Source organism: Mercenaria mercenaria, chromosome 8 (assembly GCF_021730395.1).
Source record: "Mercenaria mercenaria strain notata chromosome 8, MADL_Memer_1, whole genome shotgun sequence".
Lineage (NCBI taxonomy): Eukaryota > Metazoa > Mollusca > Bivalvia > Venerida > Veneridae > Mercenaria > Mercenaria mercenaria.
This window is the reverse complement of record NC_069368.1, coordinates 81,990,655-82,013,697: the sequence shown is the minus strand read 5'-3', so window position 1 is coordinate 82,013,697 and position 23,043 is coordinate 81,990,655. Positions and strand designations below refer to the sequence as shown.

The window sequence follows — 23,043 nt, the reverse complement described above, 5'->3', positions numbered from 1 at the left end:
AGTATAATCCTGTTTGTCATTGGTCCGGTTGTTATATCCCTGTTATTGAATTTCAGCTTTTTCGCCTTCACTGTAAAAGCAATATATTCTAAAGCAAACCAAACTAAATTTGCAAGGAACAGATCATACTTTGTTGTCTATCTGAAGCTGACTCTGGTTCTTGGCTTGACGTGGATTGTAGGTCTCATTGGTGCTTTTGTGAAACAGGAGTGGCTATGGATTTTGCATTTGGTTCTCAATGGGCTGCAGGGCTTAAGTTTATTAATTTGTTCGGTTGTAAACGTTCGGAATATCAGATACCTGCGCAAAAGTCTGAAGTCTGTAACGGCTAGTGGCGATTCTAAATGGTCCAAGTCCGCTGTTACAGAAAACAGCAGTCTTTAATCTGTCTCGAAACACTAGACAGAGAGTAATAAATCTTTGATGACTGACCCAACTCGTGACTCTCTGCGGTGTATTTTGCAGGGTTGATAATGTCAAGGCTTAAAAGCTTTGAATTATTTTGTGTATTGCATTTAACAATATATTTCTTACTCATTTATTTTGCAGCTATTACATTGCAGTTCTTGACATTTTGATAACTTTTTGATATATTTCTGTGTATATGTTATTTAGCTTCATGTATATATGTATTCATCTATATGACACTGTCCAGAGGAATTGATGTAATCTGTCTAGCTGCGTCAACGCTTTCCTCTGCGGTGGCATATATTTAAAACACGAACTTATTTTTTACATTAAATTATCTCGAATACTGGACATAATATGTCGTGCTCCAAAGATAAAATGTCGTAGAATCGAGATAAGGTCTCGATTGCTCGAGATAAGACGTCGTGCGCTCGAGGTAAGATGTACGATGATGTTTGCCCGAGGTAAGAAGTCGTGCACTTCAGGTAAGATGCTGTGCACCAGAGATAAGATGTCATGCTCTAGAAATAAGATGACCTGCACTCGATATAAGATGTCATGCGATCGAGATAAAATCTCTACTAAGAAGAAGGAATCCGAGATTCTGTAAAAAAAATAATGCATTTCACTTTGTGACTGTCTATGACATTTTTGTTACTAGAGTTATGTAGGAATGTTACCTTTTGTTACTTACATTGTATATTACTAAGAAGACGGACTCTGAGATTCTGTAAAAAAACAATGCATTTCACATTGTGACTGTCTGTGACATTTTTGTTACTAGAGTTATATAGGAATGTTACCTTTTGTTACTTATATTACTAAGAAAAAAAAACAAAGGTTCTGTGAAAACTTAATGAATTTCAAATTGTGACTGTCTATGACATTTTTGTTACTAGAGTTATGTAGGAATGTTACCTTTGTTACTTATGTTACTAAGAAGACGGACTCTGAGATTCTTAAAAATTAATCCATTTCACTTTGTGACTGTCTGTGACATTTTTGTTACTAGAGTTATGTAGGGATGTTACCTTTGTTACTTATGTTACTAAGAAGACGGACTCTGAGATTCTTAAAAATAAATGCATTTCACATTGTGACTATCTGTGACATTTTTGTTACTAGAGTTATATAGGGATGTTACCTTTGTTACTTATGTTACTAAGAAGACGGACTTTGAGATTCTTAAAAATAAATGCATTTCACATTGTGACTGTCTGTGACATTTTTGTTACTAAAGTTATATAGGGGTGTTACCTTTTGTTACATATGTTACTAAGAAGACGGACTCTGAGATTCTGTAAAAAAATAATGCATTTCACATTGTGACTGTCTGTGACATTTTTGTTACTAGAGTTATATAGGAATGTTACCTTTTGTTACTTATATTACTAAGAAAAAAAAACAGAGGTTCTGTGAAAACTTAATGAATTTCAAATTGTGACTGTCTATGACATTTTTGTTACTAGAGTTATGTAGGGATGTTACCTTTGTTACTTATGTTACTAAGAAGACAGACTCTGAGATTCTGTAAAAAATTAATGCATTTCACGTTGTTACTGTCTGTGACATTTTTGTTACTAGAGTTATGTAGGGATGTTACCTTTGTTACTTATGTTACTAAGAAGACGGACTCTGAGATTCTGTAAAAAATTAATGCATTTCACGTTGTTACTGTCTATGACATTTTTGTTACTAGGGTTTGTAGGGATGTTACCTTTGTTACTTATGTTACTAAGAAGACGGACTCTGAGATTCTTTAAAATTAATCCATTTCACTTTGTGACTGTCTGTGACATTTTTGTTACTAGAGTTATATAGGAATGTTACCATTGTTACTTATGTTACTAAGAAGACGGACTCTGAGATTCTTTAAAAAATTAATCCATTTCACTTTGTGACTGTCTGTGACATTTTTGTTACTAGAGTTATATAGGAATGTTACCTTTGTTACTTATGTTACTAAGAAGACGGACTCTGAGATTCTTTAAACAAGAGATCACAGAGTGATCTTGGCGCCCACCAATGTGCCATTTTTGAGTGTTCCAAATTTCAAGACTTACTGACTAGCTCAAGGTCAAATTTCATTTCCGTACACAACACTTTGCATGTGGTCCAAATTCGAAAGCTGTAGCTTGAGAAATGTGAAAGTAGGTCACTAGGTCAAAATCAAGGTCAAATTACACTTCAGAACACAAATTTATGCATGTGGTCCAAATTTAAAGCCTGTACCTTCAAAAATGTGGAAGTAGGTCACTAGGTCAAAATCAAGGTCAAAGTTTGTTTCGGTACACAATCCTATGCATGTGGTCTAAATTTGAAGCCTGTAGCTACAGAAATGTGAAAGTAGGTCACTAGGTCAATCTTAAGGTCAAAGTTCATTTCGGTACACAAAACTATGCATGTGGTCCAAATTTGAAGGCTGTAGCTTGAGAAATGTGAAAGTAGGTCACTAGGTCAAAATCAAGGTCAAATTTTATTTCGGAACACAGAACTATGCATGTGTTCCAAATTTGAAGCCTGTACCTTCAAAAGTGTGAAAGTAGGTCACTAGGTCAATGTAAAGGTCAAAGTTTGTTTCCATACACAAAACTATGCATGTGGTCCAAATTTGAAGGCTGTAGTTTGAGAAATATGAAAGTAGGTCAGTAGGTCAAAATCAAGGTCAAATTCCAATTCAGAACACAAAACTATGCATGTGGTCCAAATATGAAGCCTGTACCTTCAAAAATGTGAAAGTAGGTCACTAGGTCAAAGTTAAGGTCAAAGTTTTTTTCAGTGCACAAAACTATTCAAGTGGTCCAAATTTGAAGGCTGTAGCTACAGAAATGTGAAAGTAGGTCACTAGGTCAAAATCAAGGTCAACTCATGTCAAGGTTCATCTTGCCACTCAAAACCATACATGTGGTCCAAATTTGAATGTTGTAGGTTATTGACAAGAAGATTTTAAAATGTTTTCCCTATATAAGTCTATATGAACCATGTGACCCCCCAGGGCGGGGCCATATTTGACCCTAGGGGGATAATTTGAACAAACTTGGTAGAGAACCACTAGATGATGCTACATTACAAATGCCGAAGCCCTAGGCTTTGTGGTTTGGACAAGAAGATTTTCAACGTTTTTCCCTATGTAAGTCTATGTTAACCATGTGACCCCCGGGGCGGAGCCATATTTGACCCTAGGGGGGATAATTTGAACAATCTTAGTAGAAGACCACTAGATGATGTCATATACAAAATATCAAAGCCCTAGGCCCTGTGGTTTTGAACAAGAGGTTTTTCAAAGTTTTTCCCTATATAAGTCTATATAAACCATGTGACCCCCGGGGCGAGGCCATATTAGACCCCAAGGAAATATTTTGAATCATCTTGGTAGAGGACCACTAGATGATGCTTCATACCAAATATCAAAGCCCTAGGCTCTGTGGTTTTGGACAAGAAGATTTTCAAAGTTTTTCCCTATATAAATCTATGTAAATTATAGAAATAAACAAAGGGCCATAACTTACTAAAAATTGTTGAACCAGTCTGATTTTCAGGGGGACACAACTAGGGTACCAATACATCATTCTGACAAAGTTTGGTCAAAATCCCCCAGGTAGTTTCTGAGGAGATGCGATAACGAGAAATTGTTAACGGACGGAAGGACGGACGGACGGACGGACGGAAGGACGACGGACCACGGACGCAGAGTGATTTGAATAGCCCACCATCATCAGATGGTGGGCTAAAAATTAATCCATTTCACTTTGTGACTGTCTGTGACATTTTTGTTACTAGAGTTATGTAGGAATGTTACCTTTTGTTACTTATATTACTAAGAAAATAAAATCAGAGGTTCTGTCAAAACTTCATGCATTTGAATTTGTGACTGTGTGTGCCTTTTTTGTTACAAGAGTTATATAGGGATGTTACCTTTTGTTACTAATGTTACTAAGAAGACGGACTCTGAGAAAAAAAACGAATTTCACTTTGTGAGTGCCTGTGGTTTCTTCCTCTTGTGGAAATACTATGATATTCAGAGTTCGTGTGACGTTTTGTTACTATATCTGTTCGGCCCAGAAACAGCTTACAGCATTTCTCAACAAAATATCATTCGAATTTACTGTCAATGCGCATTTGCTGCTAAGCCTTTTTACTCGTGGCTCCTATCTCTATCGCTACTTATTTACAATGCATTTTTGTAGGACTGTACCGCTGTCTGCAAGAATAATCTATTCCTAGCACATATATGATTTAATGAAAGAAGTTGACATTGCCCAGTTAACTAACATAACCGGTAGAACACAGGAATATGGACATGAATCTTTGCTGGATTGTCCACGAAAATGATCGCAACTTTACTACTTTTAGAGAGCTGAATTGTAAAGTAAACAGGACCTTCGTTGATATCTTAAAGTTGACATAAAACATTTATGGGATTGTTGCTCACAACCTGTTCTGCATAAATAACATGTTAAGTTTCAATTCAATATCTGCATTAGTTCTGGGGATAGTAACTTGCATGTAAAACTTAAACCAGAATTTTCTAAGTCTGAAAGGGGGCATAATTTGCTCAAAATACATGTTAAGAGTTATGGAACTTGACCCAGTGAGGTTGGTAATTGACCTAGAAAAAGAATAAATAAGTTTCAAAGCTATATGCCTTTTGGTAATAGCTGTATGTACTTGCACGCAAAACTTTAACCAGGATTTTCTAAGTCCAAAAGGGGGCATAATTTGCCCAAAATACATGTCAGAGTTATGGGACTTGATTCTATCAACTAGTTTTATAACCCCAAAGACACATGTGAAGTTTCAATTAAATATCTGTAGTAGTTTTGAAGATAGTAACTTGCATGTAAAACTTTAACCAGGATTTTCTAAGTCCAAAAGGGGGCATAATTTGCCCAAAATACATGTCAGAGTTATGGGACTTGACCCAGTGAGGTAGGTAATTGATCTAGAAAAAGAAAAAATAAGTTTCAAATCTATATGCCTTTTAGTAATAGCTGTATGTACTTGCACGCAAAACTTTAACCAGAATTTTCTAAGTCCAAAAGGGGGCATAATTTGGCCAAAATGAAGGTCAGAGTTATGGGACTTGGTGCTATCAACTAGTTTTATAACCCCAAAGACACATGTGAAGTTTCAATTCAATATCTACATTAGTTTTGGAGATAGTAACTTGCATATAAAACTTTAACCAGAATTTTCTAAGTCCAAAAGGGGGCATAATCTGCCCAAAATACATGTTAGAGTTATGGAACTTGACCCAGTGAGGTTGGTAATTGACCTAGAAAAAGAATAAATAAGTTTCAAAGCTATATGCCTTTAAATGATTGCTGTATGTACTTGCACGCAAAAACTTAACCAAGGTTTGACGCCGACGCCGACGCCAGGGTGAGTAGAATAGCTAGACTATTCTTTGAATAGTCGAGCTAAAAATGTTCAGTAGAATGTATGGTGAGTGAAAGAGAGAACTATTTTTTCTAGAAGACAGCATACTTCCGATACCTTCCAAGCCTATACATTCGTATAACACTTCACAAACTTTGAGTTGGCAAAAACTCAGACACACGGCTGTACATACACCAGCCGTAAGCAGTATGTACAGACAGCACCTTATGATGTTGTGGATAGGAAGCTTGTTCGTAGACGATCAACATGTAAGAATGCCTTTTTGTTAATGTATCTATTCAAATATTTCGACTACTGTATTTAACTTGTACTTTTTTTTATTTGATTTGCTGCAACTTATTTATACGCTTCCTGTAAATTCCGCGAGGTTCTAGCCAGTATTCGCTAGCAGTGAAAATGGATCAAAATACCCTATAATCCAGGAAATGAACCAATGACCTTCCGGTGAGGAGACAGACACTCTTCCCCTGCGACGCAAGAGGTTCACCTATATTAGATAAGGAGACCCCTATGTGTAGGGGATCGCAACAACATAATGTTACAAGTTATTTCTTGATTGAATATTTGATATCAAAGAATGTATGTTGTGTATATGGAAACGTGGAGTCACTGTAGTTTCGTATAATTGCACTTGCGACGCTAAAATGCTACTGTACGGCACACATTTTTGGATACTAGTATGGAACTCGCAAAAATACAATACGATGATCATTTTTCAAAATCTGGTATCAGATTATGAAATACGAAGTGGCTATTCCTTTTTTTATTTTCAAACATGCAGATACATAACTAATTTAGGGTATTTTCGCAAAACTATGATAATGTATCGGAGCTTGTTCCGACGGGGATGAAAGATACATATATGAGAACTTCCTGTATGTTTAGACAACATTTAAAATATTTCATTAAATCTTCAACTTTAAGGAACATTCTACAATTATCAAAAATTAATGCAAAACAATAACTTTCCGTACGGAGGTATACGTAAACACAGTCTTTATAACAAAACAAGAGGTCCAAGATGGCCCCAGATCGCTCACCTGAGTATTTGACCCCCACGTGACATTGATAAAAACTCATCCGAGATTTCATGGAGACAAACATTCTGACCAAGTTTCATGCACATCAAATGAAGATGCACTCCCTATTGCATACACAGGGTTTTTCTTTGATTTGTCCAGTTGACCTCGTTTTTTGACCCAAGATAACCAATATTCGAACTTGACCTAGATTTTATCAAGAAGATCATTCTGATCAAATTTCACGAATATCGAGTAAAAAAAAATGCAGCCCCTATTCCACACACACAGAGTTTTTCTTTGATTTGACTGGGTGACCTAGCTTTTGACCCCAGATGACTCATATTCAAACTTGACCTAAATTTCATCAAGACAAACATTCTGACCAATTCACATATGATTCAAACTTAAAATGTGGTCTCTAGAGTGTTAGCAAGATTTTCTTTTGATCTGGCCTAGTGACCTAGTTTTCGATTCCACATGACCCAGATTCGAACTTGGTCTAAAGGTCATCAAGACAAACATTCTGACCAAGTCTGATGAAGATAGGGTCATAAATATCTCAATGGACTTTGAAAATATTTGGGGAGGTATGCAAACTTTAACATTTATTCTTAGTCGAAAAGGGGCCATAATTCAGTCAAAATGCTTGATAGAGTTGCCTTCTCCTTTTTACAGACTGGGGTCATGATGGTAAACAAGTATGCAAAATATCAAAGCAATATCTCAATGAACTTTGAAAATATTTGGGGTGGTACACAAACTTTAACATTTATTCAAAATTGAAAAGGGGCCGTAATTCAGTCAAAATGCTTGATAGAGTTGCCTCCTCCTTTTTACAGACTGGGGTCATGATGGTAAACAAGTATGCAAAATATCAAAGCAATATCTCAATGAACATTGAAAATATTTGGGGTGGTACGCAAACTTCAACATTTGTGTGATGCTCACGCTAACGCCGACGCCGGGGCGAGTAGGATAGCTCCCCCTATAGTCACTACTAGAATGAGGTCGGAGTCTTAAAAGTCATTAATGCAAGACCTTAATGGAATGGCCAGTATTGTTTGGATCTTATTAATCACTGTATCTATAATCATAGTATCTACGTGAGATTGTCAAACTAGATATGGGAACACCTTTTTTACAATCATGGTTCGGCTATATATAATTTTTATTGCCGGTTGAGATTTCCCTCTATTTAATTTATAGCTCTTTTTTCAAAGCGGATAATTAACCACAAATATCATTCAGATAAAAATTACAGAAATAGACATCATTTATTGTTTTTTTTTGCATGTATTAAACAATGAGAAAACAACAGAAAACAAGTTTTGTAGAGTATCATGGTTGGTATTATTTTCAAACCCCACCTGGTACCTCTCCTTCTGACTGAGCCAGGAAACAGAGGAAATGTCACATGACCATTCCAGACAGTTTCTAAAAAACCTTTGTACTTCACATAGAAATCACGTTCTCATGCATAGTTTGTGTGTTTACTATTTACAGCTTCACTGTGATAGATGGCGGAAACCAAAAACAAAACAAGGAAAAACAAAAACAGACAGTATCTACTGATCAAAGAAACAACAGAACAACCAATAATGGTAAAACATTTGTGGAATTTATACAAGCTCATCAGGTTTATCCCAACTGAGAACAAGTCACCTAATAGTTATTTTTGTCAATTTTGAAGCATGTTTGCCTAAATCGTTTTTCTATTTTTAGTAACAGTTTCAGTATATTCAATATTTCACCTTGCTATAAACAAAATAGGCCATGTTGACTCTAATCACTTAGTAAATACTTAATCATTTCTTATATTTCATGGTTCAATCTGCTATAGCATAACCGAAATACATAGAATGTAAAGAGATCAGATACCATGACTCTGGGAGGACTTTATCATATACATCCACTGATCAGTCAATATGAAACCCTGGTTAACAACTACTGTGCACATAAGTTCCAAATATTCAACATGTGCAGCTTTAAGTAGCTTGTATGTTAAATGTCCAGGTGAGTAAGCAATATTCATATAAATATAATAAGTGATAACTTTACAATCATACAACCCTGATGTACAAATAACTAACTATCTTATAGAAATCACATGCACATAGCTGCAAGGATTAACAATGCTTTCAGCCATACACAAAGTTCCATGGTCTGTTTCTCTAAATTAACCATATCATGGTAAGATATGACCACAACCCTGATCTCCAGCATAACCACGGATACTTATTTTGTTGTGTTTAAAGATACACAAGAAACAGTTAAAATCATTCTGCAATTTATCTAACTTTTTTGTATGTATGAAGGCACCAGGTGTTCCTCCAAGTACTATATCCGGCACTGGCAAGCACTGGGTAGAACCAATGACCTTCCATATACTATCTGGATGGCTCCTTCCTAGAGTTCTATATCCTAATCCAAGACTGAATGCTTTCATGTAAGTCCTAGTGTATGCTTACAGTAGGACCTAGTCACATATTATACATATTAATGTAGTTGCATAATAGATCTGAAACTTTAATCTTTTACTAGAAAGATAATGCATTTAACATGCATTTTTCACTTAAACCACACACACACACACACAAACACACACACACACACAAGTTAAATACATACAAGAGGACCAAGATGGTCCTGAATCGCTCACCTCTTTCCACATGACCCATTTTTGAGTATGACGTCGTTTTTTCTATTATTTGACATAGTGACCTAGTTTTTGAGCTCATGTGACCCAGTTTAGAACTTGACCTAGATATTATCAAGATAAAAATTCTGACCAATTTTCATGAAGATCCATTGAAAAGTATTGTCTCTAGAGAGGTCACAAGGTTTTTCTATTATTTGACCTATTGACCTAGTTTTCGAAGGTACGTGACCCTGTTTTGAACTTTACCTAGATATCATCAAGGTGAACATTCTCACTAATTTTCATGAAAATCTCATGAAAAATATGGCCTCTAAAGAGGTCACAAGGTTTTTCTATTTTTATATCTACTGGCCTAGTTTTTGACCGCACGTGACCCAGTTTCCTAACTGACCTAGATATCATCAAGGTGAACATTCAGATCAATTTTCATGAAGATCCATTGAAAAATATGGCCTCTAGAGAGGTCAAAACATTTTAATAATTTTAGACCTACTGACCTAGTTTATGACCGCACGTGACCCAGTTTCAAACTTGACCTAGATATCATCAAGGTGAACATTCTGACCAATTTTCATGAAGATCCATTCAAGGGTATGGCCTCTAGAGAGGTCACAAGGTTTTTCTATTTCAAGACCTACTGACCTAGTTTTTGATCGCAGTTGACCCACTTTTAAACTTGACCTATATATCATCAAGTTAAACATTCAGACCAACTTTCATACAGATCCCATGAAAAATATGGCCTCTAGGGAGGTCACAACGTTTTTTCATTATTTGACCTACTGACCTACTTTTTGAGGGCACTTGACCCAGTTTCGAACTTGACCTAGATATCATCAAGATGAACATTCTGAGCAATTTTTATGGAGATCCATTCACAAGTATGGCCTCTAGAGAGGTCACAAGGTTTTTCTATTATTTGACCTACTGACCTAGTTTTTGACCGCACATGACCCAGTTTTGAACTTGACCTAGATATCATCAAGATGAACATTCAGACCAACATTCATACAGATCCCATGAAAAATATGGCCTTTAGAGAGGTCACAAGGTTTTTCTATTATTTGACCTATTGACCTAGTTTTCGAAGGTACGTGACCCTTTTTAACTTACCTAGATATCATCAAGTGAACATTCTCACCTAATTTTCATGAAATCTCATGAAAAATATGGCCTCTAAAGAGGTCACAAGGTTTTTCTATTTTTTATCTACTGGCCTAGTTTTTGACCGCACGTGACCCATTTCCCAACTGACCTAGATATCATCAAGTGAACATTCAGATCAATTTTCATGAAGATCCATTGAAAAATATGGCCTCTAGAGAGGTCAAAACATTTTAATAATTTTAGACCTACTGACCTAGTTTTATAAGGGACGTGACCCAGTTTCAAACTTGACCTAGATATCATCAAGGTGAACATTCTGACCAATTTTCATGAAGATCCATAAGGTATGGCCTCTAGAGAGGTCACAAGGTTTTTCTATTCAAGACCTACTGACCTAGTTTTTGATCGCAGTTGACCACTTTTAAACTTGACCTATATATCATCAAGTTAAACATTCAGACCAACTTTCATACAGATCCCATGAAAAATATGGCCTCTAGGGAGGTCACAACGTTTTTTCATTATTTGACCTACTGACCTACTTTTTGAGGCACTGACCAGTTTCGAACTTGACCTAGATATCATCAAGATGAACTTCTGAGCAATTTTTATGGAGATCTTTCACATATATGGCCTCTAAGAGGTCACAAGGTTTTTCTATTATTTGACCTACTGACCTAGTTTTTGACCGCACATGACCCAGTTTTGAACTTGACCTAGATATCATCAAGATGAACATTCAGACCACATTCATACAGATCCCATGAAAATATTGGCCTTTAGAGAGGTCACAAGGTTTTTCTATTATTTGACCTACTGACCTAGTTTTTGAAGGCATGTGACCCACTTTCAAACTTGACCTAGATATCATTAAGATGAACATTCAGACCAACTTTCATACAGATCCCATGAAAAATATGGCCTTTAGAGAGGTCACAAGGTTTTTCTATTATTTGACCTACTGACCTAGTTTTTAACGGCATGTGACCCACTTTCGAACTTGACCTAGATATCATCAAATGAACATTCAACCAACTTTCATACAGATCCCATGAAAAATTATGGCCCTAGAGAGGTCACAAGGTTTTTCTATATTTACCTACTGACCTAGTTTTGAGGCACGTGACCACTTCGAACTGACCTAGATATCATCAAGATGAACATTCTGACCAATTTTCATGAAGATCTCATGAAATATATGGCCTCTAGAGAGGTCACAAGGTTTTTCTATTCTTAAACCTACTGACCTAGTTTTTGACTGCACGTGACACAGTTTCAAAGTTGACCTAGATATCATCAAGATGAACATTCAGACCAACTTTCATACAGATCCCATGAAAAATATGGCCTTTAGAGAGGTCACAAGGTTTTTCTATTATTTGACCTACTGACCTAGTTTTTGACGGCACGTGACATAGTTTCGAACTTGACCTAGATATCATCAAGGTAAACGTTCTGACCAATTTTCATGAAGGTCTTGTGAAATATATGGCCTCTAAAGAGGTCACAAGGTTTTTCTATTTTTAGACCTACTGACCTAGTTTTTGAGGGCACGTGACCCAGTTTCAAACTTGACCTAGATATCATCAAGGTGAACATTCTGACCAATTTTCATGAAGATCTTATGAAATATATGGCCTCTAGAGAGGTCACAAGTTTTTTCTATTTTTAGACCTACTGACCTAGTTTTTGATGGTACGTGATCAAGTTTCGAACTTGACCTAGATATCATCAAGATGAACATTCTGACCAACTTTCATAAAGATCCCACAAAAAATGTGACCTCTAGAGTGGTCACAAGCAAAAGTTTACAGACGCACGCACGGACGACGGACGCTGCGTGATCACAAAAGCTCACCTTGTCACTATGTGACAGGTGAGCTAATAAAACAAGATTAAATGCAGGTGGATTTCTTGTGACATAATGTTAATGATGTAACAAATTATGTGAAATCAGGCATAACTAGAGCTATCACTAAAGGTGATGAATGTACCCCCTGCATGCACTGACACAGTACATTGCAATTTGACGCACACAAGATTGCATAATTACGTGGACTGTATGTATATTGACTGTATGTATACAGTAAAGTAACAGAAAACAAAGTCCCATAACTATGCAGGATATTTATCTAAAAGAATGTAACATGCACCATGCACAACTAGGGTTGGTACTGATCACTTGTGTGAAGTTTCATTAAATTGTGTGTAAGGGTTTGGTAGATTAGGCATGCACAAGATGCAGACTGTATGTACATAGTATGTTAACAAGAAACAAAGTCCCATAACTCTGCAATTTTTGTCGCTGAAAGAACCTAACATGCCCCATGCACAACTACTGTTGATACTGATCACTTGTGTGAAGTTTCATTAAATTGTGTCAAGGGGATGAGGAGAGATGGTGCGCACAACATTGTGTCTATGTATATAGTACAGTAACAAAAAAACAAAGTCCCATAACTCTGCAAATTTTTTTTCTAAAAGAACCTAACATGCCCCATGCACAACTACTGTTGGTACTGATCACTTGTGTGAAGTTTCATTAAATTGTGTCAAGGGGATGAGGAGAGATGGTGCGCACAACATTGTGTCTATGTATATAGTATAGTAACAAAAAAACAAGTCCCATAACTCTGCAATTTTTTTTTCTAAAAGAACCTTACATGTCCCATGCACAACTACTGTTGGTACTGATCACTTGTGTGAAGTTTCATTAAATTCTGTCAAGGGGATAAGGAGAGATGGAGCGCACAAGATTGCGTCTACGGACAGACAACCAGACAGACGGACAGACAGACAGACAACCTGAAACCAGTATACCCCCCCTAACAACTTTGTTGTCGGGGGGTACAACAACTAGTAAGAAACAAAGCAACACACTGAAATGATATGGATAACAATGATATTTGTTCTCATTAAAATTTCTGAAACCTGCAAATACCGCAAACAAAAGATGAGCAGTATAGCATTTCAAATCTTCAACAAAACATTGAGTACATTCTGCTCCAAATTTCAATCAAAATCTATCAACAGAATTTTTTATCATTACATTCTGATATAGGTATTCAACCTGTTCAATATACTAACATTTTTTCAAATGCGTTTTCAAGAAGTTCAGTATATCACAAAATCACATAGTATTACTATCTCAAGAGATAAAACTTACTATGTTAGAAACAAGTATAATTTCAACTCAAACAGACTTCCTCAGTTATGAAAAATTGGAAACTGCATCAAAACACCTTGCATGAACAAGAACTATTCTGCATATAAAACTGAAATTTCACCATTATTACTTAAATAGTAAGTACTTGACTAGAACATTGCACTTGCAAAAAATAGCATAAATGTATCAACAGATTACAAAACAACCTTTCGTCAAGATTTTTTTTAAAAGCTTAGGCATTCTACAACTGTTGCTATGGAACTCAATACTTTAATGTGCTGTGTATTAAGCTATTTAGTGCAAACAGACTATGAAAATCAAAACACATGCCACAATCTACACATCAATGGAAAACTAAGCTTTAACCTGACCAGTTGATATTCTGGTCCCTCAAGTATATTGTAGAAACAACAAGAGCTGTCACTAATGGTGACAAATGCCCCAGCAGCGCCTTTACCTTTGACCTGGTGACCCTGACCTTTGACCTGGTGACCCCAAAGTCAGTAGGGGTCATGTACTCAATAAGTACTATCAGCATGTTTAGTTTGAAGGTCCTGGGTGCAGTGGTTCGCAAGTAAAGTGCCTTCATGCAAAAAGTTAACGTTGTGACAAACGTACGAACGAACTAACAGATGGACAGTTGAAAACTGATATGCCTCCCTTCCGGGGCATAAAAACTCCACTTACTCACATACTGAAGGTGTACAGTATAAAGGTGCTATCTGCCATCTTCCTATATATACAGATAACACCCTATTGCTCTATGCCTTCAATATCTTCTAATATATAATATTACCATACCATGGCACATCAACTGTTCAATCTCTCAACAGAAAAATAACAATATATACATAACCAAAACATAACCTATCAAACACAATAATTGTGTATGTAACCTGAAAATTGTACAAATATAGATATATATATAAAAAACCATACATGCATGCCAAGGTAAGCAAATATGTATATTCACACTGACATCACACATATGTATACAATATCAAATAGGCAAATAATGCATTAAACATATTGAATGTGTAAAGCCAGCTAATGAGTAAAGTAAAGAAAATAAAATGAAGGTATAGATACAGTTATTATCAAAACTGCTTACATACTACTCAATGGCTTAATAGAAAGCTTTCTACTTTGTTCTTAGGTTAATAATAATTCATTTTAGATCAACTGTGAAATAAGTTCTGTAACCTGTATCAGACCTTCTTGGTATTCTACATCATCAGGGTATGAAATAAGAAAGGACAATTTCTATTTTTCAATGTAGAGTGCTAAGCAAGGAAGCAACTGGTACAATTTTTCATATCTTTGGTACACCCTGCTGGATTAGCAAACTCATTACCTCCAGCACTTGAAGCATGTGCCTTTACAATGATGGTTAACTTAAAATTCAATGAGTTATGACGGTTTTCCATTTCTCTCTCATATTACATTACTGCATCTGTGCAAATAAAATTTCTGCTTCAATAATTCTGTACTGTTGTGAAAATGTATCAAAACTAAATTCTTTTACTATTCTAAAAGAGTCAATAAATGCACAAAGCAATACTGGCTGGTGAATATTTTACAGATAATTTTTTAACAAATGGTTAAAAACATGTGGACGAACAAACCATTTTGCATCCTACATAAATGATGAACATCTGTACCAATATCTGACAGCGTTGTTTGGTTCATGCACATGAAGACAAATGTCAAAACTTAAGAGAAAATGAAAATCAAAATTATGTATAATTTGGGTAGCTAGTGTGGTCAGATATAAACGATTAAATACTAGTATACAGATTCAATGTGAGAGATTCTGTGATCACTAACACTGGAATGCCTCCTATCTCTAGAATCAAAATTTCTTTGACACAACTTCATCTTCTTACATCATGTTTTTCCTGAACTGGATAAGGTGACCAACTTTCAAGAGTAAGAGAAATCTTTATTTTTAGCTTCATAACTTGATAAAATGAAATTTGGTATAGCTTCTCTCTGTGCACAATTATTGTTTATGAGAAATTATTTATATTACTTAATTTGGTTAATTTTGGTTTTTATAAAGTGATCTATATTAAAAAATTTTGTTCCTTAGCACCCTAAATAAATAGAAAATCTGACTTGTCTTTCAAATGAGAAAACAAACATTAGAAGAAGTCTGCCAATTTATAATATTAAAACTAATCTCTATAGGAGAGATCGTGTTTGTATACAAATCCCTTGTATTTACTATTTTTAGAACTGATAAGACAAATATCGGGTGGGCAGACGCCGAGCGTCCATGTTTTTTTGTAAACAGTGATGTTTTTCTAACAGCTTAAACTTTCTTAAAACACAAATGATATCAATAAGTTTTTGATCAATGGAAAGGATACAAAACAAGCAATTTATTGATTACTTTTAATTATCATTTCGAAATAAAATTGATTTATTATGAATGCTTAACTTAGTGTTTTTTCTAAAAGTTTGGAGCATCGCTACGCCGCTACTAAAATCATATGTCATTTCAAATGGTTATTCATTTTAAAAAGATATTTAAATGAGAAAATATGAAAATCATAAGCATTTCAAAACTTTTTGAATTTTTAAAATCCATAAATGAGCGAAAAAGTTATTAAAAATTAAAAATTCCGATCCCATACATAAACGATGTGAAAACATTTGTTTTGCCAACCACCAGATAAACAGGTGTTAATGCGTGACGTCACGGCGATCTCTCCTATAGATTCTAGGTTACAAAATATCAACAACAATGTACTGCAAATGATTTTGTTAACAAAATGACTTTTGATTTTCTACTGCTCAATTTACAGTAATTGTGTTTGATTCCAATTAAATCAAATTTTCCCCAACATGATAACTGGTGACAGATGAAAAGGCCTCAAATTGCCATGGAGAACATTCATTCACCTGGAATCAAATCCATCATCTCCTCAATCATAGTCTTATCACCTGAACAAACCGGAAGGACTTCAACATAATTATGTGTATGTATATGTACCAGACAAAAACACCGTTAACCTTTCTCCAATAAAACAGACTTCTTGCTGTTAATTTTAAGTCACAACTACACAATTATGATCATATGACAATCCTATCTTAAAGGTTGAATATGGGCTTTTATAAGTTTTAAGTGGTTCGAAGTCTGCTATCCTAACATAGAAGCCCCTCAATTAAAACAAAATATTAGAAAAATGCTGCAATTTTTGTAATACGTACAGGTTAACTTAACAGAAATATTTCTTACACCTTGAAATGAAAAATAAACTTTCTTAGCTTTATACAAAATCTTGCAACTGCAGAAAAAAAATGAGGGACAGACATTGTTCCAGTAAAATTAGTATCATTCCATTGCAATAATAGTGTTTCCTTTCTATTGTCCTTGGCATTAAGTAAATATATTTTCACATAGCAAACAAAATCCGAAACAGGCAAAAGCTACACAGGCACAGGTGACAATGACCACCTTCAAGTATTACATAAGAAACCACAAACTGGATCAGGTTTGAAGAATAATAATAATATATGTACATGAATATCTTATTACTTTAACACAAGTTGCAAAAAAAGAAGTAATTGCCATGCATAGATGAGACGTTTTTAAAGTCCTTATTAAGTGTATAGACAGTTTTCTACACTGAAATACACAACCATAATCTTGTACACAACTTAGGAAATTACAAACAGGTAATAAATAGTATAAAAAAAATTAGAGCTTCAAACTACACTAAACAATTATTTGAAAAAAAAAAATGATAAAGTTTAAATGTATCTTCTATCATAATATAGACAGAAAAATAGAGATTTAGCCGCTTTGATGTTGCTTTCAAATATTTGATTGTAACATACCTTATACAGAATGGAAACAGAATGGAGAGAGTTTAATTCTTATTAAGACCAGCCTGAGATATACCTCTGCATATTGCTACAGTTTTAACACAGTATCACGTTTTTATATAACAAAGAACTGTGCATAAAGCTTTCAAGTATTGCCCTAACAAAGTATAGTGTTTAATGTTCCCATGCACACTTCCTACATTATGTGTGTACAAGCATGCCTTTTTTTTTAAACTGCAATAAGTAGTATATAACAACTTTATCTATTCCTCAACTAATGCAGCATCATATCTGACATTATTCCAAAAATCTAGTTTCATTTTAATAATAGTCTGCATAATTATATGTTTGTTGTTTTGTTGAGTTTTAACTCACATCAACACATGATTTAGAACCACTGCAAGCTAGCTTGATGACTTTCTAACACGATGACCAATAAAGGGCTCAAACACAGAGGTGACGGGTAGGTGCTTCAAAGTCAGCAACCTTAACCACCCACCTAAAGAAGTCCCCCGTGCGTATCAATGTAATGAATATTTATATAATAGCATGGGGAAAACACTTAAATAACATTTTCAAAAAACATCTAAAATGGATTTTTATGATTATCTGTTTACACTTTGTAGTGTGTACACATCAACCAAATGGGAATGCCCACTAAGTCCTGATTCAACTTAAACTTTTTTTCAAATCAGAGAAACACCAGTAGTATGTAATCTGCTATAACGAAAGTATGATAAAGGTTTGTTCAAGATGAGATCACAGTTTGTTTAACAGGTATATACAATAAGACTTGTTCCTTAATTGCTTATTTCATTTACATAAAGACCTGTCTCTTCACATACAGAGGACTACAGAAGTAGAAAAAAACATACAAATCTCATTTATCAATCAACTTGTTTGGTAACAACTACAGCAATTCTTTTAATACTGAAAAACATGACATTTCTTTATTAAAACAAGAGGGCCAAGATGGCCCTAGGTCGCTCACCTGAGAAACATACCATAACAGTGTAAACATGTTTCACCTAGTGATTTCATAGAAACAAATATTCTGACCAATTTTCATTTAGATCGGACCAAAAATGTGGTCTCTTAAGTGTAAACAAGTATTTTCTTCCATTTGACCTATTGACCTAGTTTTTGAGCCAAGATGACCTACATTCGAACCTGACCTAGATTTGATCAAGGCAATCATTCTGACCAAAATTCATGAACCTCAATTGAAAAATACAGCCTCTATCACATACAAAACATTTTTCTTTGATTTGTTCTAGCGACCTAGTTTTTGACCTCAGATGACCAATATTCGAACTTGACCTTAATTTCATCAAGGCTATCATTCTGACTAAATTTTATGAATATCCAGTGTAAAATGCATCCCCTATTGCGTACACAAGGTTGTTCTTTAATTTGACCGAGTGACCTAGTTTTTGATCCTAGATGACCCATATTCAAACTCAACCTAGATTTCATCAAGACAAACATTCTGATCAAATTTCATGAAGATCCAGTATAAAATGCAGCCCCTATTGCATACACAAGGTTTTTCTTTGATTTAACCTTGTGACCTAGTTTTTGAACCCAGATGACCCATTTTTGAACTTGGCCTATAAATTTCATCACGGTAATCATTCTGACTAAAATTCATGAAGATCAAATGAAAAATACAGCCTTTATTGCATACACAAGGTTTTTCTTTCATTTGACCTAGTGACCTAGTTTTTGATCCCAGATGACCCATTTTCCAACTTGGCCTAGATTTCATCAAGGTAATCATTCTGACCAAATTTCATGAAGATCAAGTGAAAAATACAGCCTCTATCGCATACACAAGCTAAATGTTGACAGACGACAGACAGACAGACAGACGCCGGACTTCCAACGATCACAAAAACTCGCCTAAGCATTGCTCAGGTGAGCTAAAAATACAAAGAGGATATTTGTTTGTTTTGAGTGAATATGGAATACATCTCACTGAGAAGTGAGAACATTTCAAATACTTTCACGAGCACGTAGCGCGAGTGAAAATGTGAACATTTTCTCACTTCGAGGTGAGATATATTCAATATTTACAAAAAACAAACAAATTTTCTTTTTATATTATGCTCAATTACGTTGAGATGTGCATTTTGCAACAATTTTTAATCTCAGCACGGGAAACAGACGCGCATAAACAGACATGATGTCAGACATGTTGTGATGTTAGAATGACGCACACAACATAAAAGTTTCATTTTATTTTTTGCTGCATGACGTTATGAAATTCTCATTAAGTAAAATAATTTGAATCGAGAAATATACTATAAAGAACAAAGTGCGACTACAATTTTCATCCTGTTTTAAGCAAATAATTTAAAACTCATACACAATGTATGAGGGGGCAGAGCTATATCTCTCACAGTGTGAAAATATAGATTTCATATTTTCAGTGTGAGTGATGAGATATAAAAATATTTAACTGATAGAATACAGTATTTCATTAGTTAGCATAAAATAGAACTCTTTAACTTAATTCAAATGTATATTTTCCATAAAGATTCATTTCACAGATCTTATTTCATGTCAAACAATTATATTTTTAATCTAAAAGGAAGATAAAGAAATTTTCATCACATGTTCATCAAAAAGCCTTCCTTCATTAAAACTGCAAACCAAAGCTCCATATAATGCTTATAAATTACTTATTGCTTGATACAAATGACATCATATTCATACAGTGTGTATATTGATAGGACAGACAACAAAATGTAACAATAAGTTTTCATGTCAGGAAGACACAAGACAAGAAATCCTCAATTTCTATACTTGACATGATTTTAACACAGGCATTCTCAGTAAGTAAATGATTTTCTAAAGCTTCTATATAACATATATGGCTAAATTTCTTTGACAGCATATTAACATAACAGAGAACTATGGTGGCATTATTGAGTACAGACAACATTTACTCGAGGAAAACTTTTGAAACTGCAGGCTTACCTGCAATACTTCTTAACCTTAACATATTTGCACACACATGACCAGCACTTTATAAAGTTAAAGAAACCCTGATCCAGATTAGTATGTCATTGTTTTCCAGTATAAAGTACACATAATTTTCTTATTTTCTAGCATTAGAAATCATAAATCAGAATATTCAAGATGACATTTTTACTAGTACTGCTAAATACTTTATTTTCAGAACAGCCAATCTGATACAAAATATTTGTTTTTTCAGTATAGCTAAATTCTTTACAGTATTTGAAAAAAATATAAATCAGTAATGTTCAAGATCACATTTTATGTGATTCTATTTCAGTCTAACTGGATCACATGAATTTTACTATTTATCCACATTTTTAAACAAAAGACATCTTTACCAAATCTCTAAAAAAAAACTTGACATAAATATGGAGGCATGTTTCTTTAATTTCAGCAAAAAAAAAAAAAACAACAACAAAAACATATGCATGACATATCATCATCATCATCATTATCACAATAACTTGGCAAAACCTGTCTGCCTAGATCAAACAATAGAGGAAATTGTCATCTCTCAAAAATATGTTCATCTTGTATTGAGCAATATGTATTTATTAGCGCACATCATACATATTTCTGTAGAGAATAAGAAAAATGATCCTACACTTTTATCCCAGACTAGCTTGGACAAGAATCTGAAATGAACCCTGTACCATCTTCATAATTGTTCCCAATTAGCGATTTTAGATTTAAAGCTGTGTCTTTTTTTTTCTTCGATTACAATACTTTTATTCAAAGTCATCTATTATGCTGAAACTTTATACAGGTGTTATAAACTTTAAGATTATTGTTTCAGCCAAGTTTCTGCAGAATTGTTAAAATCTAAGTTGAATTCTTGCTCCTGAATCATTATGAGGAGAGACAGTTCTTTGGTTCATTTCAGTCAAAAATCTGGACTAAACCATTCTGTCAAAATGACATTTGAAAACTTTGCCATTTCAAACTCAGTCTCAGCTTTATAAGCCCAGGGTCAAAGGTTGCAGAAATGGGACCGGAGACCAGTCTAACAGTGCAGATTTGGTCAATTTCCAATTAAGGTCAGAAACCACCAATCAGACGTTAAAGAGTTGTGACTGGTCTCCAAACCCATTTCATAATCTTGGACCCAGTCATACAAACAACAGGACAGGTAATTCTAGCTTATGCTCTAAGTCAGAAATTTATACTGAAAACTTCAAAATCACAAAATTTCTCGTTCCAAGAATATAGTTCAGTAACTCCACTAGGCTTTAAAAGATAATGTAACAGTGATTACATCTATGTTTTTTCACAAATTTTCAGTAAAATGAGAAGTTTTTGTACAGAAATATACTGAGAGTACACAAAAAAAATGGCTTTAATTTCTGACAATCAGTGCCGATGAATTTGATTAAAGTCTTAGATTTTTAAAATCTCAGGACTTGAAGGTGTGTGGTTATAACCTGAGCTGTGCCATGGGAAAACCAACATAGTGGCTTTGCGACCAGCATGGATCCAGACCAGCCTGCGCATCCGCGCAGTCTGGTCAGGATCCATGCTGTTCGCTAACAGTTTCTCTAATAGCAATAGGCTTTGAAAGCGAACAGCATGGATCCTGACCAGACTGCGCAGATGCGCAGGCTGGTCTGGATCTATGCTGGTCGCAAAGCCACTATGTTGATTTTCCCATGGCGCGGCTCAACTAGAGAAGATATTGATCATGCTTCCTCAGTATCGTCTTCAAACTCCCTCTCATTGTCAACTAACTGTTTATATTGAACATCAGGGTGGTCGTTTTGTTTGCGACAACTTATTACTATTGCTACAACTGCAAATGTAGCTAGAGCACATATAACGATCACTAATAGGACAATGATTATTGTAGCTACACTGTATAGTTGTTCTGCCTGAGTCGGTGGAGGTGCCTTGATCTCGCATTTACCTGAAAATCAGAACATGTGAAAAATAGAGTAGAAATGTATAAGGCAAATGTAAAGATACATAAGAGGTTTAACATAAATAATCAGCTTTTTCCCCCTCTCCACTTCTTTTTACTAAAGTGTATGTTTTCCTGCACAATAGTGACTAGAGAAATGGAAGATTTTTGTGAAATTCCCAGGTCAAACTGTCAATACAATGCAATACATTATATAAGGATGTTTTAGTTTTAAACAGCTGTCACCCAGTCTCATACACCCTTGAAATATGTTTCCTACATAAATAAAATCTTTAAATAGGATTGATATGGGGAAAACCACCATTCTTTGAAATGTCATGTGTAAAAACAACATACTGAAGATTTCCCATCCCCTCCACATGGAAAACTTCTGACATATGTACTGTTTACTCAAAGTTATTAGTTAGCATTCCACTAGTGGAAAGCAGAACAAGAGTGCCATTAGATCATTAGTAGATCACCTGACCTACACCTTTGGACCAAATTTAATCATATCCTTCAAGCTGTT

At 34.8% G+C, this 23,043-nt stretch overlaps 1 protein-coding gene and 1 long non-coding RNA gene across 3 annotated transcripts in view; both read right to left on the bottom strand.

The window, feature by feature from the left end:
• Positions 1 to 8,085: 8,085 nt before the first annotated feature.
• On the bottom strand, positions 8,086 to 11,610 carry LOC128559123 (uncharacterized). The gene is made up of 2 exons (XR_008372203.1): positions 11,410 to 11,610; positions 8,086 to 10,558 (listed from the first exon to the last, which is right to left on the bottom strand). It is a non-coding gene; the product is annotated as an uncharacterized LOC128559123 (long non-coding RNA).
• A 1,291-nt stretch (positions 11,611 to 12,901) lies between these two features.
• The window catches only part of LOC123565983 (furin-like protease kpc-1), an 85,222-nt gene continuing 75,080 nt past the window's right edge, over positions 12,902 to 23,043 (bottom strand). For both annotated transcript variants that reach the window (XM_045359742.2, XM_045359743.2), the window contains exon 22: positions 12,902 to 22,520. In XM_045359742.2, the coding sequence (XP_045215677.2) occupies positions 22,297 to 22,520 (224 nt within the window). In that variant the 3' untranslated portion in view covers positions 12,902 to 22,296. The remainder of the gene's footprint in view (positions 22,521 to 23,043) is intronic.